Below are 15,933 nucleotides of genomic sequence, written 5' to 3' on the forward strand. Positions count from 1 at the left end.
ACGCGTACAATGTAATATTGATATTATACGATAATAAATATTACAATATAACTGAACAAGATTGACGTGAACGTTGTCTTGATGTCTTTTCAGAGGGTACCTAGTGTAGTTTGCTAAATGGAACATAAAGTGTACATAATATCGTAATGAGAATCATGTCAAATTCATGATGCGGTCCGAATGGGATTGTATGTATGTAATTGTAATGTATGCGTTTCCCGATTTCCTTTCCCTCTCGTTTTGCTTTCGCTTTCTACATCTCTCTCACGCTCGATATGCTTGAACAAGGGGAGATGGGCAGTGTTGCCAAGTAGTAGCATCGTTTATGCTAAAGTATGCCATATGATTGTGGGTGGACGATATGTATGAAGCGACGTTCGCGAGAATCTCTCTCGTAATTTCGAAATGGCAACTCGAATGAACGGTTTCGTTACATTCCGCTACGGAAACGTGTCTGAAGGAAATGGAATTGTTGAAAGAAAGGTGTCGTTTCGTTTACTTTTTATTTGTTAGACGTCACAGTTTCTATGGTCATCGTGGATCACGGTACATCGACAGGACAAGAGGTTTTTCGTTGATGTTTTTTTTTGCCTTCTATGGACGTATATCACGATGCATTCGTGCGTTCTCTTGTTATCTTTATTGTATGTTTACTTTTTTCTGGATTTTTCGGCGGGTCAATTTTTATACGTTTTGCCATGCACGCAAATTATGTATCGCAGTAAAGGAAAAAAGATTAGTACAGTCGGGTCCGGGTACTCGCTATTGAAACGACAAGTACATAATATGTGATATCAGACTGCCAGCGTTTATGCAAATGTAGATTTTTGTTGCTTTCACGTGGAACTAGATCGTGGAACTCGGAACGGCAGATAAAGTTTTAGTGTTTTATATAGGGTTTTGTATCGGGTAACGAGTCAAATAAAAACCACATGATATTTTCTTACACTTTGTACTATATTGAATTTTAGACGATCGAGTATGCTATAAATGCATAAAATCCACAGTTTGATAATAATATGTAATGTCGAATGCATTTCTTTTCTCTCTCTTTGTATGTATATCACTTTTCGTTCTCTTTTCTTTTTTCGGTTCTCGTTCAAACTTCCAAACGAAGAGACGAGACGACGAAGCCTGACCGGCTAATTATCTTTTGCCCTTACTTCAATAAAGTAACTTGAGACGGAGTTTCTAATCTTACGAATCGGCTTAAACATTACGTACAGACGAGCAACTAGTTAGTTACATGTTTATTTTTTTTTTTGTTCATTTATGCCACGTTTATCTGACGTTTTAAGCAAAAATAAGAAAGTTCAACTCTGAAAGATCACTAGGCATGTTTAGGATATTATTACATCTTTTTACCATCTAAAACAGCCAGACGATCAACTAAACTAATTGAGCGGAACATAACGAAATTCTTTCTTTTCGACTAAATTGTAAGTTTTCTTCTTTCGTCTCTTATTCCGTCTTTCGTCTGTTCCCTATCCGTTGTTCCTAATTTATTACTTGAACAAAGGCAGTGTACACTGGAGCCCCTCATTCCGCGGATACACATTTCGTTCAAGATCTAGTTAGTTTTAATTAGTACGCAGGTGTTACTATGATTTACAGGTATATTGCTCGTTTAGGTTAAACGTACCTACATCTGTCACAACTCACAGCAAAGTCACGTGATCAATCATCCCCCCAAAACACTCCCCCCTGTACACTCAGGTACAGTGTTTTGTAATTATCTCGGGAACTATTGGAATAGCAAGAAAGTAATTTCGGTATTTTAAGGTGAAATATAAGCCAATTTTTCTATTCAGTAAAATATTTTCCATTTTGTTCGATGATCTTTCGCCATCTTTCTGGTAGCTTCATAATTCCGCGCTCATAAAACTTGAAAATTTTCCCACAAAATTAGCTTTTATTACTTTCTTACCAACCCAATAGAAGAGAATACTTAAATTTCATCCAAATCGGAGAAGAGGATCGTTTTGTAAATATAATTACCAGAAAACGATTTACATGCTCGAAACTACACCAATGAGAGATCGACCACGTCACCGTGTTGACCTTCGCGAGACCAGGTGAACTTTTAAACTAAGCGAACAATCGTAAGATTGTTGCGGAAGCATCGTATAGCTCGCGTTATTTACGCATCGTATAACCTCTGTTGTGTGTGTGTGAGTATACTAGTCGAAGGTGAAACCGTGACACATGTGCACATTAGAAAACACATGGAAACTCGGGGGGATCCCAGTGTATACTAATGGTCGCAACGGATAGGGAGAAAGAAGTACGATTTGACGCGAGTGTACGATTATATTTTTTTCCCGCGAACACCACGCTTTTGAAGCAAGCCGCGCGACGCGTGCAACTGTCAACTGGGGGACTTGTGTATAAAAAAAATGCGAGTCAGTGGTTTCGAGGATTTCAAACTCCGTGCTTGATCTTATGCTCATCCGCAGTCCGAGGTATGTTGTAATTCGAAATTGTATACTGCTAATAAAAAACATCGGTCTCGGTTGTTTCCTTTCGTGCAATTTCCGGGGTCTCCTCTAACGAGAGCTTACGAGCCAAATATATAATAGAAACTTGAAAGGTTCACACGTGACACATTAATTTTTCGACGTTATTGCTAAAACAAGATTGTAAAATCGAACGTTCCATAAATTACTAGAGCTGTTGTACTTCCAGAAAATAGTAGAGATTATTTATATTTCATGTTTGTACTAACAATTTTGTTGGAATTATAAAATCTCGACTCGCAAGGACTCGCAACGGAAGCGACCCTGTCTTTAGAGACGTTCGTCCACTGTCGATTGTTGCTCTTCTACCATTGTTTAACAATAATAACAGTAACGATAAAAAGAAGAATAACAATGACAACAGTAACGATGTTAATGGTAACAATGAAGTTATTAGTCCTGACAGTAGTAATATTAGTAATACATCGTATAATAGCGTAATAATAGTGTAACAATGGCGGCGAGACGACACACGGTGACAACAGCGGCAGCGGCGATTAATTTAGGTACTGCGGTGAGACATGTGTTTGTTTTTTCATGTTGTTCTTGTTGTTATTGTTGATGTTGTTTGTCAATAAGCATTCTACGTTACCTCTACATTCTTCATCGACGATTCTACATCTTCGTTATGGTTTCAGTTACGACTCCTGTGTGTACGTTTTTTTTCGTGTTTTTATTTTCTGTTCTCAGATATTTTCTTTTTTCTCTGTTATTTTAGTTCGACTACGATCGAAGTAGTAGTAACATTTTACTTCTCGAGCGAACTATGTCCGAAGTGTAGTTTTTAGCATTTCTCTCGCGCGCGCGTTTTAACTCTCGCACACGCATACACACACAAGCACTCGCGCATGCGTACACATTCATAGGAACAGCTGAGACACTCTCTCTCTCGCGCACACACGCACACACATACACACGGTCAGTTTTCCATTCGCGAGCCTCCGCTACCGTCTATCATTTACGTACAGCATTTTATTGCAAAAATCAGCGGAACACGGGTCGCGATCGTAATGGCGAAACCGTCGTTTTTCTCCCTTTTCCATACTCTCCCTCCCTCTCTCCCTCTCTCTCTCTCTCTTGTCCGTCAACGAAATGTAAAATATAGACGACACGACGATATGTTTCCCTTCGATCACCTGTATTCCCGTTTTACAAGCTCGTTTACACCGACGGCCACGCGCATTCACGAAAACGACCCGACGTTACTTCTCTAAAAATAAGCTGTAATATCCTTCTTGCGTGCAATTCCATTTCTGCTTCCTCCCAATAAAATATAATATATATATATTTGTCTCTCTGTTTCTCTTTCAGCAGTAGCGTACAAACGTGCGAACGTATTCGCGATGCCGCTACCATATATATATGTATATATATATATATAGATTCTTTTATTTATCATGTATATATATATATTTTTTTGTTCTTGAGGTTTTTTTTTTATTTCTCGAGATATTTTAATTTTATTTACTTTCTACGCTTATGCGAGAGTCGTCGGTTGCTTTCACGCGGAGGCCGTAGTTTGTGTGTGTGTGTTTTTCACTTGTATCGTTAATTTTTTATCTCAAATCTCCCGTTCTCTTCGAATTTACCTCGGGGAAGCGTACTATTTTTTTATGTACGATCGATCTCGCGTATCTCTGGCAGTTTGTATCACCGTTTACAGCTACGTTTTTTTTTTTTGTAATTCAACTATGAGTATATTGTTGTTTCTTTTTTTTCTTTTTTTGTGAATCGTTCGAGTCCCGGATCACTGTGTTTCGGTGTATTGTGCTCTTTCTCTCTCTTTCTCTCTCTCTCTCTCTCTCTCTCTCTCTCTCTGTCTGTTTCTCTGTTTCTCTTCTGTTTGGCAATCGTAAGCGTGTCCCGTTTAGAAAAGTAAGAGCGACAATGTTGGCCGTAACTGTAGCCAACTCGTTGACAATCTCGCGTTACCGTTGTTCACCGACAGTCGGTGTGCGGGTCGGATAGAAGAACGGAAAGGACTTTTGATTCTCGGAACGGGCGGAACTGAAAAACTTCTCTTTCTCACCGCGAACACTCTTTCGGCAATTGCTAATTTCTGGATCGCGGGGTCGATTTGAAATGGAACCGGAAGGAGAACGAGTTGGCCCGGGTCCTCCGAACGGTCGCTATTTGAATCGTTGATTCGGTTTAGGCGTCGTGTGTTGTGTCCGCTAATGGCCGAGAATCATTTTAGGCTATGGAGAAGTATGGCGAGGTTAAGACGGTTATTGCGAGCGGGTACGATAGTAACAGACTCGGCAATGCCAGAACGACCGTGAACAGAGACGTCAACGGCAGTAAGAAGGACGGCGTGTGGCTTTCGGCCGAGTTGCAAAGATCACCGGTGCATGAGCAGTAGAATGCCTGTACGTCGTGGGTGCCCGTTCTCCTCTGGCATTCCGCGTTGTCCTTCTCGTCCGTGATGTATCCGCACCCTCTGACTACTCTGACTTTCCCATACACTGAAACCACACCAAAAATTATATTTGAGACGGTTACGCTCATGTTTTGCTAAGTGTCTCGCTCCTGTCTCCAAGATATCGCTTGATTGTTAGCCAATACGAAATAGTCTCGCCCGCGCGCGCGTTTTTACCCCTACTCCTTTTTGTCTCTCAGAGACAACGAGATGTAATTTTATGGTTGGACAACAGAAAATATTAGGTTGTCCCAAAAGTTTCTTTCGGAATGTGTTCCTTTAATGTTGCTAAATAGCTACAAACAATGTGGTAATCTTTATGTTAATGTTTTAGTACTTCCTAAGATGAATTTGCATTATGTGCATGAATCGAAAACCAACTTTTGGGACAACCTAATAGTATCTACTGCTCTATAACGTCTTGTTGGGTCCCTCGAATCACATCGACTCTTTTCGTAAACAGGAATTTTTTTCAGATATCAAATACAATATCAAATCGAGAGTACTGAAAGTTATTTTACCTATATTGATTAACTATGGAGGAATCAAGGTCGATTGTTTCACCTTCAATATTCTAAATATTTCGAGTGCATCTATATGTAGTTGACGAAGCGTTTCCGTCTCGACTACCGGATCAATTATGCATATCGGTAACGAGTTCGATTGCCAGAATAGAGTCGCGCCGAGCCGAGACACGAACAGAACAACAATAAATCCGCATAACATCGAATAGCAAATCGGATGACGAATTCAAAGAAGGGAGAACAAGTTTTGTCGCGATGTTTGAATTGCATACGACAATGCATCCTCGCAACGGATGTGGTCGTTAAAGACCACCTGCGCAAATTCCTCAAAGACCTATCTTCAACGGATAGGCTGTAGAGATTGCGGGGGGGATTATGCAAGCACAGTTTGAGGAAATTATGCGCCCGGCGCCGTGTATTTCGGTTAATATTGTTGCGAGTTTAAAGGGCATGGTTGCACGTAGATACTTTTTCTCATTTCGGTGGTTAGGGGTTTTAGGGCTACGAGGACACCGCAATGCAGGCGACCCACTGCTGCCTGTCCCAGGATTAATCCTTGAATTATTGATGTCACGATCGTATAGATAGAGAGCAAACTTCCACTACTTTATATCGTTATTCTAATTACAAATAATGTTCGGAGTAGACATATATCTAGAATAGAGATATTATCTCTCGAAAATATGAAAGGAAGTTTGCATTGCTTATAGGACCTTTGCTGTCGAGAACTCTTCCTTTCTAACGTCTTTCTTTTGAAATTATATGGTGTCAAGTACCTTTTTGGCTGATCTTTCGGCAGATAGTGGGTTCTAAATGGTTCAGGTGTTCCAGTCGTGGTTGGTAACTGCAGTTCACGGTCCCAAGAGTGTACGGATCGAATGGATCGCCACACCTTGGATCGTATTCGCTGTTGCATTGGTAGCATATTATTGCCTCACCTGTAAAACAAATTCGCATCAATTACCACATCGATAAATAAATAGACGATAAAACTGTCTAAGGAATCTCACACGGTCTGCGATCTAAATCACATGGGGTAAAGGTTAAATCGTAACCATGATCTCTACGCAAATGCATCGAGCTATGACTTATTCACTAGCACTTGACACGCGTTCCGACTATAACGTTACAGTTCCAGACTAAACTATGATATAACCGTAATCTACGAGCTCGGACTAAACTATCAACTAACTCCGATCTAGATGTGTCTAATCCCAGATACTGTTTGTAACGGTGTATGGATTTTCGTCCGCGGCGAAACGGGAAGAGAATGTAGGCTTCGCGAAAGAGGAAGGAACCTAGAAGAAACAGGAACTGGCTTATAGCGACATATCACGAAACGCCAGGCTACTCTATTGATTAGGATAGGTTAGGTCAGGACTTCGAAGAACCGCCGGATCCATATTATAAACCGCGGGTCCTTGTGTTCCACCGTTATCACGTGCGCGATTCTCTGAAAAGTGGGCCACTAATATGCACGTGCTTGTCACTAACTACGTGTGCAATTAGTCTGTTGCCGCTGGTTATTAATTTTGAGGCCCGCGCAGACAGAGATGTTACGGAACAGTCGATGGTATCATCGCGAATGCTATTGTCATTCCCTAGATGGTTAATCGAGCTCCAGGAAATTGTAGAACGTTCACGAGTTAGTTGACTCCAATAACACAGCCTTCGGTCGTTGCCTTAAAATAACGTTTCTTTTATTACGTTATTGCGTACAATAACGTTTCTTATTTCTTAACACGTTACCGACCGGTGATTATTGCATAATTTTGAAAACTCTATCTATCTATGGTCCATGGCGAAACACTTTACAATAGAATCTTCAATAGCAACAGCAACTTTCTTTGTAAACTAACAAGTCACCCTCAATAACGTCATCTAATACATTTAAACTGTGGTGCCCAACTGTAGGTCCCGTCGCTAAAAAACCCTAACAGGGTTAAGTGCGACGTAAAATAACCAATAAAAAAAAAGTCATCTAATAGTCTCATTTAAGATTGCAATGTAAAAGAAAATTTCTATGCTTTCTTTTGGTACAGCACAATTATTGAAAATCCTATTAATGGGCTTCCGGTAGGTAAAGTGTTAAAATAACATTGGACAATCGGTCGAATCGTTTTCCACAAAATAGAATTTTATCCCTTTGCGATCTTATTGGTTTGAACTTGTTGTTTAAGTGAAGACAAATGTTGCTAGATCATTGTTCGATTGATCAAAGTGGAAATAGACGAGTACACACACACACACATGTACGCAGAATCCAGCGAGCCTCGAGTACACGTGTACTCGATGAACTTTCAAATTCGACAATGTCGACAACGTTCCTTCGCATCAATTTTATTCGTGTTTGTTCTTGAAAATACCAATGTTATTGTCGAAGAAAATTTCATGTTGAGGAAAGAATATCAACAGTAAAGAAAACGGATTCTATACGTTTATGAAAGAAATGAATAGGTGAAATTTAAAGCACAAGAAAAACGAAAAAAATGTAAGAATATTATTTTTGCAACTTTATGGAAATTGTTGAGGGAAGGAGGAGATATTAGGTCCTGCTTCTTGCTATTTGTATAGGAAATGTTTATATTGAAAAAAAGATTGTTAATGCACGGGGGTATGAATAGAAATTTTAACCTAACTTTTGAATTCACAGAGGATTGGAGGTACGAAGGCCCCTTTGATCGGTGAGAATTGAATTTATTTTTTTGGTGAGCTGATTCGATTGTCGAGAGTTCGTTTCACGGTCCGTCTGGCCGGAGTGCCGGGGCACCGGTGATTGGCTACGGCCCTGCCGCGTTGTGGCGTCACGACGCAACCCCATTCACCCTCCCAGCGAGTCCGGTTACGGCACCAGCTGATATCGAGCAGGAAGACCTAACCCAGACCAATGCGCGCGATGACCTACTGATACACTCGCGGTAAAATAGGAGCTTCTGCATAGGTGAGAACGCCGGGGGGATCCGCGGCCGAATACATTTTGCAAAACGCCGTCTGCAAATTGTCCGCCAATATTTGCCGATATCCGAACCGACAACGGCCGCGCGAATTTCCCCCGTAAACGTTCCAGAAAATTCGCATGGCCTCGCGTACCCCCCGATTACGTAAGTGCGACGACGATTTCTGCTCTTCGAAAGCTGACCTGACGTCATCAATTTTACACGTCATTGCTATAGCACAGACTGGATTTATTATAACCTTCTTCTTTATTGTATAATTTCGAAACGGTTGTCGCAAATTTTTCGAGTTACAATAAGTCAGATTGAAGCATTTTCTAGATTTTGTTAAAATGTACAATTTTTTTCGTAAGCGGATATAATTTTTCATGCAAAATTCAGTCGGTGAAATGCAACGGGTCGCATTGTGTACTAATTGGGAGCGCACGATATCGAATAGAGCTCTAGTAGAAATGTTTTCGAGGAAAACCTTCGAACTCCCAGAACAGCGGATTAATACTAATTGCATTAGATCTCCGAGCGAGGAGATTAGGTTCAATTCCAGTAGCCGTGTTGAACAGAGACATTTAATAATAATAATTAGTCTGCGAATATCGTAGCGTTCTCGATGCTAAATATTAGCAACGCTATGCAAAGAAGGAAAATAATTTATCGTATAATGTACTGCGAAATTCACTTTGGTGAATGATGCAGCTTCGAAGCGCATTTTTAGCTCACTAAACAAGAAATTGTCGGTGGGATAAGTGAACAACGGTAAATATTAGCGTCGTTATGCAAAGAAGGGAGGCTATTTAGCAGGGTCTAATGCGTGTGTTGACGCGGGGCAGTTTAATGTTTGGTTTCCCCGCAGAATGCAGCGTAAATTGTATCGACTGACGAGCTCGGGTTCCTTCACTGGCTTCCCTTCCTCGGATTCGCTGAAAGCAGCGCCCGACCGTTGCGAAAATATGGCGGGGGCGGGTGGCTCGGCACCCTGACCTTGGGCAAGTTCTGCAGGGCGTTCCGGCACCCGCCCCTCTATTCCCGTTAGCTTCCCGTACTGTTAATCATTCATGGAGATACAACTATCGTCGCTGCGGAACAACCTCTCGTGGAACGCAGGAAATAACGCGAGTTAATCAATTCATCGTTCGTTCTAACTTTTATACGTTTCATCTTCGATGCTCCGTTCCTGTAAAATTAGTATACATTCGTAAAATAATACGAGAAAGAACTTGTTTGTGCCACAAGCTAATTTGTCAAGTTAGGGGATGAAGATATATAGTCAGTCTTTTTCAACGATGCTTTTTTCAGCTTGTCAACCGAAGAAGAAGACGAGAAATTAATTTCTCGTCGATATTTATAGACTGTCTGCTCTTTATTTATTTACGCGCCAGACAGTTCTTCGATCTAATTCTATTATGGCAGACGAGCAAAAATCCGGTTAGGGGTCACGAATGGCTAGCATGACGGCGCGGCGCGACGCGACGCATCGGCTGAAAATCCCTCCATTTTCTATCATCGTGAGATGTGTGAGTAGTTGTATCATCATAGTGTTCTTTGAAATATGAAATTCCGAAATAAAGCTGCGACAGCTACATGCTATCGAATAATGCAAATTACGTCTCGTAAACGTAAAAATAGGACTTCTGAGGGCGATAGCGATCTAGATTGATCTTTTATTTAGCGCTTCTGTCTACTGAAAGCCCCCATATTTGCATTATCGAGAAATGAGAAGACGTATCCCGCACCCTTGCAGTCCTAGAAACGAGTCTATCCCCTTAAAGAGGACAGATCGAAGCGACCCGCCGACAGCCGGGAATGTCTTTGTATTGCTTCGGTGGATGTCGGTGTGAAAACATTGATCAGAGGAGTGTACGGTGGGAAAGGCAGTTCTCAATAACATTTGGGAACTGTGCCGCGAGACGTTCGATCAGTAGTAAATAGGGCGGCCGGCAGACGGGAGCAGCAACGAACATCAGCGACCAGCGAGTCGCGTGAGGAACCGACGAGGCCTGCGTGACATTGCGGATCCTTATGTAATCGACGGGAACTGGAAACGAAGGGATCGTCCGGGCTCGTTCGTTCTCGTTGACACGAATACGCCACCGATAAGGGGAACGTCCTCGAAGACCATTCCATCGCGATTCTTCACCCCCATTCAGCCGCGATATGAATGTTGACCCACTAATGCCATCATCCACCCCGATCTTTTCATCCTCGGGAATCCGATACAGAATTGCTGAACTTGGATCATAGTCGTTAATCCTGGTGTTGAAAGAGCTAGAGTACCGACAAACGAACCGAGCTTACAAACGAACTGAACTTACAAACGAACTGGTCCTTGTCGCAATCAATTATGGAACAGCAGCGAACTGCTGAAACAAAGCTCGACTATTCCGGAGTAAAGACTGCGGCATAGCTTCTCTGTTAGCTCTAGGCACCGGTAATTGATTCAACATTAAAGGGTGTGCACATAATCTTCGATACTAGAGGACTCTCTGTTGCAGGCCATTACGAGACAAGACACAGTGAACTAGTGAAATAGGGTTTAACTATTGTGGCGGTAGAGGGCTAACACTGTAACTACCTTCTCGTTTAGCTCTGGTTAACGGTAATTAATTGAGCCCTTAAAGGCCGTTAGTTTGATCGTCAGAACTGGAGAACCAACCCCCTCGGCTGCTGTCTATTATGCGACAAGCTACGGTGAACTGGCGAAATAGGAGCTAAGTTGTCTAGCTTCTCTAGCAGTTCTGTACATCATTAGAATATCGGTAGAATCCGATTTTCGTCGAAGAGTATATGCAAGTGAAACGTCGTCTCGAACGTTGTGTTGAAGATCGGAATCGAGAATCAGTGGGAATCAGCGGGTGAATGTAAATCATTGTACAACTCTGGTAACTCACACTTTTAATAAATAAATAACCACAAAAGTACACCAGTTGATGTTAACTTGTTACTGATAAGGCGGCGAAATGTGCGTAACCACGTAGCGACGAGCGGTTACAGAAAAGCGGTATTTACTGAAGATAAGCGAAGGTCGTGAACTGGAGCACGAGTGAGACGATCCGCTGGTGCGTAACCGAAAATCACGCGTTCCGCGGACGCAAAGTGGGGGGGGGTGCCTCGACGACGTGACGTCACCCGATCGCGGCTACGCGAAGTCGGTAAAGGCGGATCGGATGCGTGTCAGTTTGCCGGAACACGTTGCAAAGATTTTATTATAAATACCACCGGTTATATTCCTGGATTTCTAAAAACCACCGACATTTAAGTAGACACGTATCCCCGGTGGCCAATCTGGCGGTTAACATTATTAGGCCACCGTTTCATGCTTCGAAGATATCCGTCGTCAAAGGCATTTCCGGACTGCTAACTTTTTGGTAGATCATACGCTCGCCAGGATCGGTCTTTAATGTCTTCAAAATAGTGTGAAGTAAAAACGGAGGACTTCGTATATTTTCAGAACGGTTCTCTCTCGAGGCCAGGTATAACTCGAGATAACTCGGTATTTTCAGTAGAATCAGTTAATTCGACGTTAATCATGTTTCAGGGCTGAAAGAGTCGCTTTAGATTAGCATTTAGATGGCCGGAACGTCGAAAGATTCTGTGGGTTTGATCATTACCGAAACTACGCCAGACATCTTTCGAGATTTCTCTCTTTCCACCGAATAATGAAGCTTCCGGTGTTCTCGACAATGATAGGTGTCATCAACGTTGAAGCGTTTTCCAATGCGTTTGCTCTCTCTCGCGCACTTGTCACAGACGAATCGCGCCGATGAAATATTAAGTGCTTCCGCGGCCGTGTTCGAAACTTTAAACCCGTTCACCCTCGAACTCGACGATCATTATTAATGATATTTCGACAGTCCCGTGTTTTAGCTGAATAAACACGAATTCATCTTGCAAGGATACACGCCTCGGGGTGCATAAACGATTCAATAGTGTCCCGCGGCTCCCGGGGAACAATATTCCTTTGCGTGATAGCTTATTCACCAAGTCGTAACAAAGTTCGATGAAGTTGGCCGCAGTTTCGTGTGACAAACGCTGGCAAAGTGTGTACCGTGATTGCAACGTCCATGCGCCTTCGCGTCGGGTCAAAATCATTTTAAAAAATCCGTTTGCTATTTTGCTACAAAACCGTTCTACTTATTCGAAAGAAAGAAAGTGTATCTTGCAGGAGGCGCGCTCGGAGCGGATGATTCGCGCGGATTCGGTGTATTCGCAGGTCGTGTCGTTTAAATAAATAGAAGGAGGGGTTGGGAACGCGGTGGGGCGTGTTAGATTTTATTAAAAATTCGTCGATAAGGCAAGGTTAACGCGAGAAACGTCCCCTTGGTCACGGTACCACGCGGTGCAGGGAGAATAGAATTCGGTGAAGGAGAGTACGAGAGAATGCAGCGGGAGGGAGGGGAGAAAGTGGGTCGCTCGATAACCCTCGCGGGGGCCAGGTTCTACGATCCAAAAATTCTGAATTTCAACAAACTGCGTCGATCCCGATCAATCTCTGTGAAACGGCCATCTTCGTTCCTCGCGAAAACAGCATTTCTTTCCACCCTTTACACCCTCCGCTCCGCGGTAGCAGCTTGGAACCGCACGCGTCGAATTGTACCCGGCCGAATTTTAAGGTCACCCGCTAACGATTCGGACTGCACGCATCGCTTGCGTCACTTCCGAAGTTCTACGGTTTCGTTTTCGTTCTTCGATCTACGAGAGATAATTCCTTGCTTCGTCGCACGGTCGATAAAATAATTTCCCACGGTTACGTAATCTTCCCTTCGATTACTTCTCGCCCGAGGTAATTGCAATTAGTTCATCAGGATCGACGGAAGAATGCAGTTTTTCCACGGAACGTCGATACCGTCGCATCGTTTCGTATTGCCGCAGTGCTTCCAGCTGCGCAAGAGGCTCGCTCCTTTAATGGCTCGACTTCCGTCGTCCTCGAGAACGCACTCGTTATAGCCGTACACACCCTTCATTAATTTTTACTCGAAATTACGGTCCAGCTTTTCGCGGAGCGTCGCTCGTTTATATAATTCATTACGTTGCCACGAAGAAGAATATCGGGGTCACCTCGCACCGGGACTGGTGAAATGTGTTTTATCGACTATTCGATTTCGGTAAATCAATTGTAGGATCGATCGGTAACAGGCCGTTCGATGGAGACACGCTCGGTTCTCGAATCTTATCGTCGCTCGTTTCGAATAGAATCGAGATCTCGGAATGAGAATGTCGAGCAGGTAGCAACGGGATCTGCTTACGAAAGCCCTCTTCTGGAGCGGCTTCGAGCCGCCTCTCAAGCCTTCGTTTCTCAACGATGTATTTTTTCCCGTTTTTCTTTTGGGCTGCTGCTGCGAGCTTCGCCGCTGCGCGAGAGCTTTCTGCAAACACGCGAGCGCATCGCTCGAGGAACTCTTCCTTCTTCTTTCGCGCGAGTGTTCCGGAACACCGAGTTCCCGTTTCTCCGCGCGACGGAAACGCCGGCCGACAACTTCCGGCGACCCTATTCCTTTTCCGTGCGATTTACTTTTCTAATGAGATTCAATCTAGAAATTGAGTACACTCAGTTCCGTGCAAACGCCGTGGAAGTACCACAAGTGCGAGGCGTCGTACGAGTTCCCTGACGAGCATCTGGAACACCGTAATCCTCTACGGGACAGGATCCCACCAGCCGTCCTGGCTGGCAAGCTAATTGCCCTCGTTCCCGACCATTCCGCCGTAATCCAACCCACCAAGTCCGACCAAACGAAAATTCTTCGTCGACCGACTCGCCTTCGCCAGCTAAAAAGCTCCGAGCCATCGGAGACTTCTACCAGTTACGACGCCAGCCATCCTTTGGGGGATTCGGCGCCATCGGTTGCCACCCAGCTGACATTCCCTCCGATCGAATATTTTTCGTTTTGCTATGATCATTTTGCTGACTATTTCACTTGGGTATTCAACAAGGTTTTATTTCGTTACTCCGAAGATCGTTTAATCGATACTTCTCTGAAAATTGGTGTACTTCTTCTTCGATTTAGTAAAATATCTGTTTTCTCTTCAACTGTATCTTGAATTTGTTAGAACAATCTAGTAAATCAATTGAATAGAATAAAAGCGAATGAAATGTTAACCAAGAATCTTTCTATTTCAATCGTGGACTAATACGTCACTCTCAGTATCATCACTGAAAAAGTGTCTAAACCCCTTCCTGGTACAGCGTCAATCATACTAGTAAACTACCAGAAGATCAAATGTGAACGGAAAAGAATTATGTTCAATTCCAGCATTTTCCGAAAAAGTATCGGATATCTGAATGAACAAGAGCGTCCTTTATTTTGCTGTGTCTCAAGCAAAAGAGGCGGAAGACAATTCGGAACCGGAAGGAGCTATGGTGGCTCCCATCGCGCTCTTTATGTAACCCAAAATCAATATCGTCTCCGTTTCGACATGACCCGCGAAAAAAGGGCATCCGATTTTCCTCGTGCCCCCGAGGAATTCGGAAACTCGTCTGCAAATGCGTGGGAACATTGAATCGCGCGTTCTATAGATACGCTCGGTTTTCTCGTCACTACCGCATTGCGCTGCAACGCGCGCGGCTCTTTCGAAAACTGAATCGTCCCGTTCGATTGTCCTCGGCTGACGGTTGTTTTTCTCGAGCTTCGATCCTCGGCTATCTCGTATATTCATCAGGAAGCTCTTAGTTCTTATCTTCGTACAGAACACGAAGGAATCTTCTATAAAACAAATTCTACGTCTAGTTCCAGGCGCCAGATTGAATCTCAATTTCCTCTGACAAGAATCTAGTATTCGCCAACCGAGTCGAACGTAATTCGATTCTTATTCCAGGCACGAGCTTTCGCATGCGCGTTCTCGGTTTGAAAAATCGTGACTATAGCTCGAAGATGCCCGTAGATCGATCGATGATTCAGCGTAGATCGGGAATTGGGTCGCTAAAGTAGGACACGTCATCTCGGTCCGCAGATCGGTTTTCTACCGAATTAAACGGTCGAGAGAGTTTTTCGAGACGCTTTTGGACCCCACCGTCGATTTTCCATCTGCATAGCGTGTCCGAATGCGTTTGCTATGGTTTTAACAAGCTGTACGAGGAAGGATCGTGAAGGAGGCGCGACTGAATAAGGGATCTGCACTCACCGTGATCAAAAGACGACAGCAGGACCACAAGGACGAGGGTGACGATCGGCGCGAGACGATTTCCAATCATGATCACGATTACCGGACCATGTGTTTCAGCCAATCACGTTGCAGTCAGTCACTTCGGACGTGTTGCCTCCACCCTCGCTGCATGGAAAGCTCGCACGCAATCGGCGGGACCGATCGGTCGGACGGTTTTCCCGTGTCGCGATCTCAAACGGGAAAAATTCGGTGAACGCTCGAGAAACGAGAAAGACGGAAGTGTGTCTCGGTTGTGGCAGTGCTCGACGATCAGAGTGTGACCTTCTCTGTTTCCCACGTCCGAAATGACTGAACGAAACGTAACGCAGCGGGACCTTCCTCTTTCTCGCGTGGTGCACCGTGCGTGATCACGGACGCGTCGCGTC

The 15,933-nt window shown here is 43.6% G+C and overlaps 1 protein-coding gene across 1 annotated transcript; it reads right to left on the bottom strand.

Annotated features, from left to right (window-relative positions):
• Nucleotides 1-486: 486 nt before the first annotated feature.
• LOC143207898 (UPAR/Ly6 domain-containing protein crok) lies at nucleotides 487-15,929 on the bottom strand. The gene is made up of 3 exons (XM_076421788.1): nucleotides 15,527-15,929; nucleotides 6,236-6,397; nucleotides 487-4,981 (listed from the first exon to the last, which is right to left on the bottom strand). Exons 1-3 carry the CDS (start codon nucleotides 15,594-15,596, stop codon nucleotides 4,710-4,712), a joined length of 504 nt encoding a protein of 167 aa, XP_076277903.1. The 5' UTR covers nucleotides 15,597-15,929; the 3' UTR covers nucleotides 487-4,709.
• Nucleotides 15,930-15,933: the final 4 nt, after the last annotated feature.

This window comes from Lasioglossum baleicum, chromosome 4 (genome assembly GCF_051020765.1).
Source record: "Lasioglossum baleicum chromosome 4, iyLasBale1, whole genome shotgun sequence".
Classification (NCBI taxonomy): domain Eukaryota; kingdom Metazoa; phylum Arthropoda; class Insecta; order Hymenoptera; family Halictidae; genus Lasioglossum; species Lasioglossum baleicum.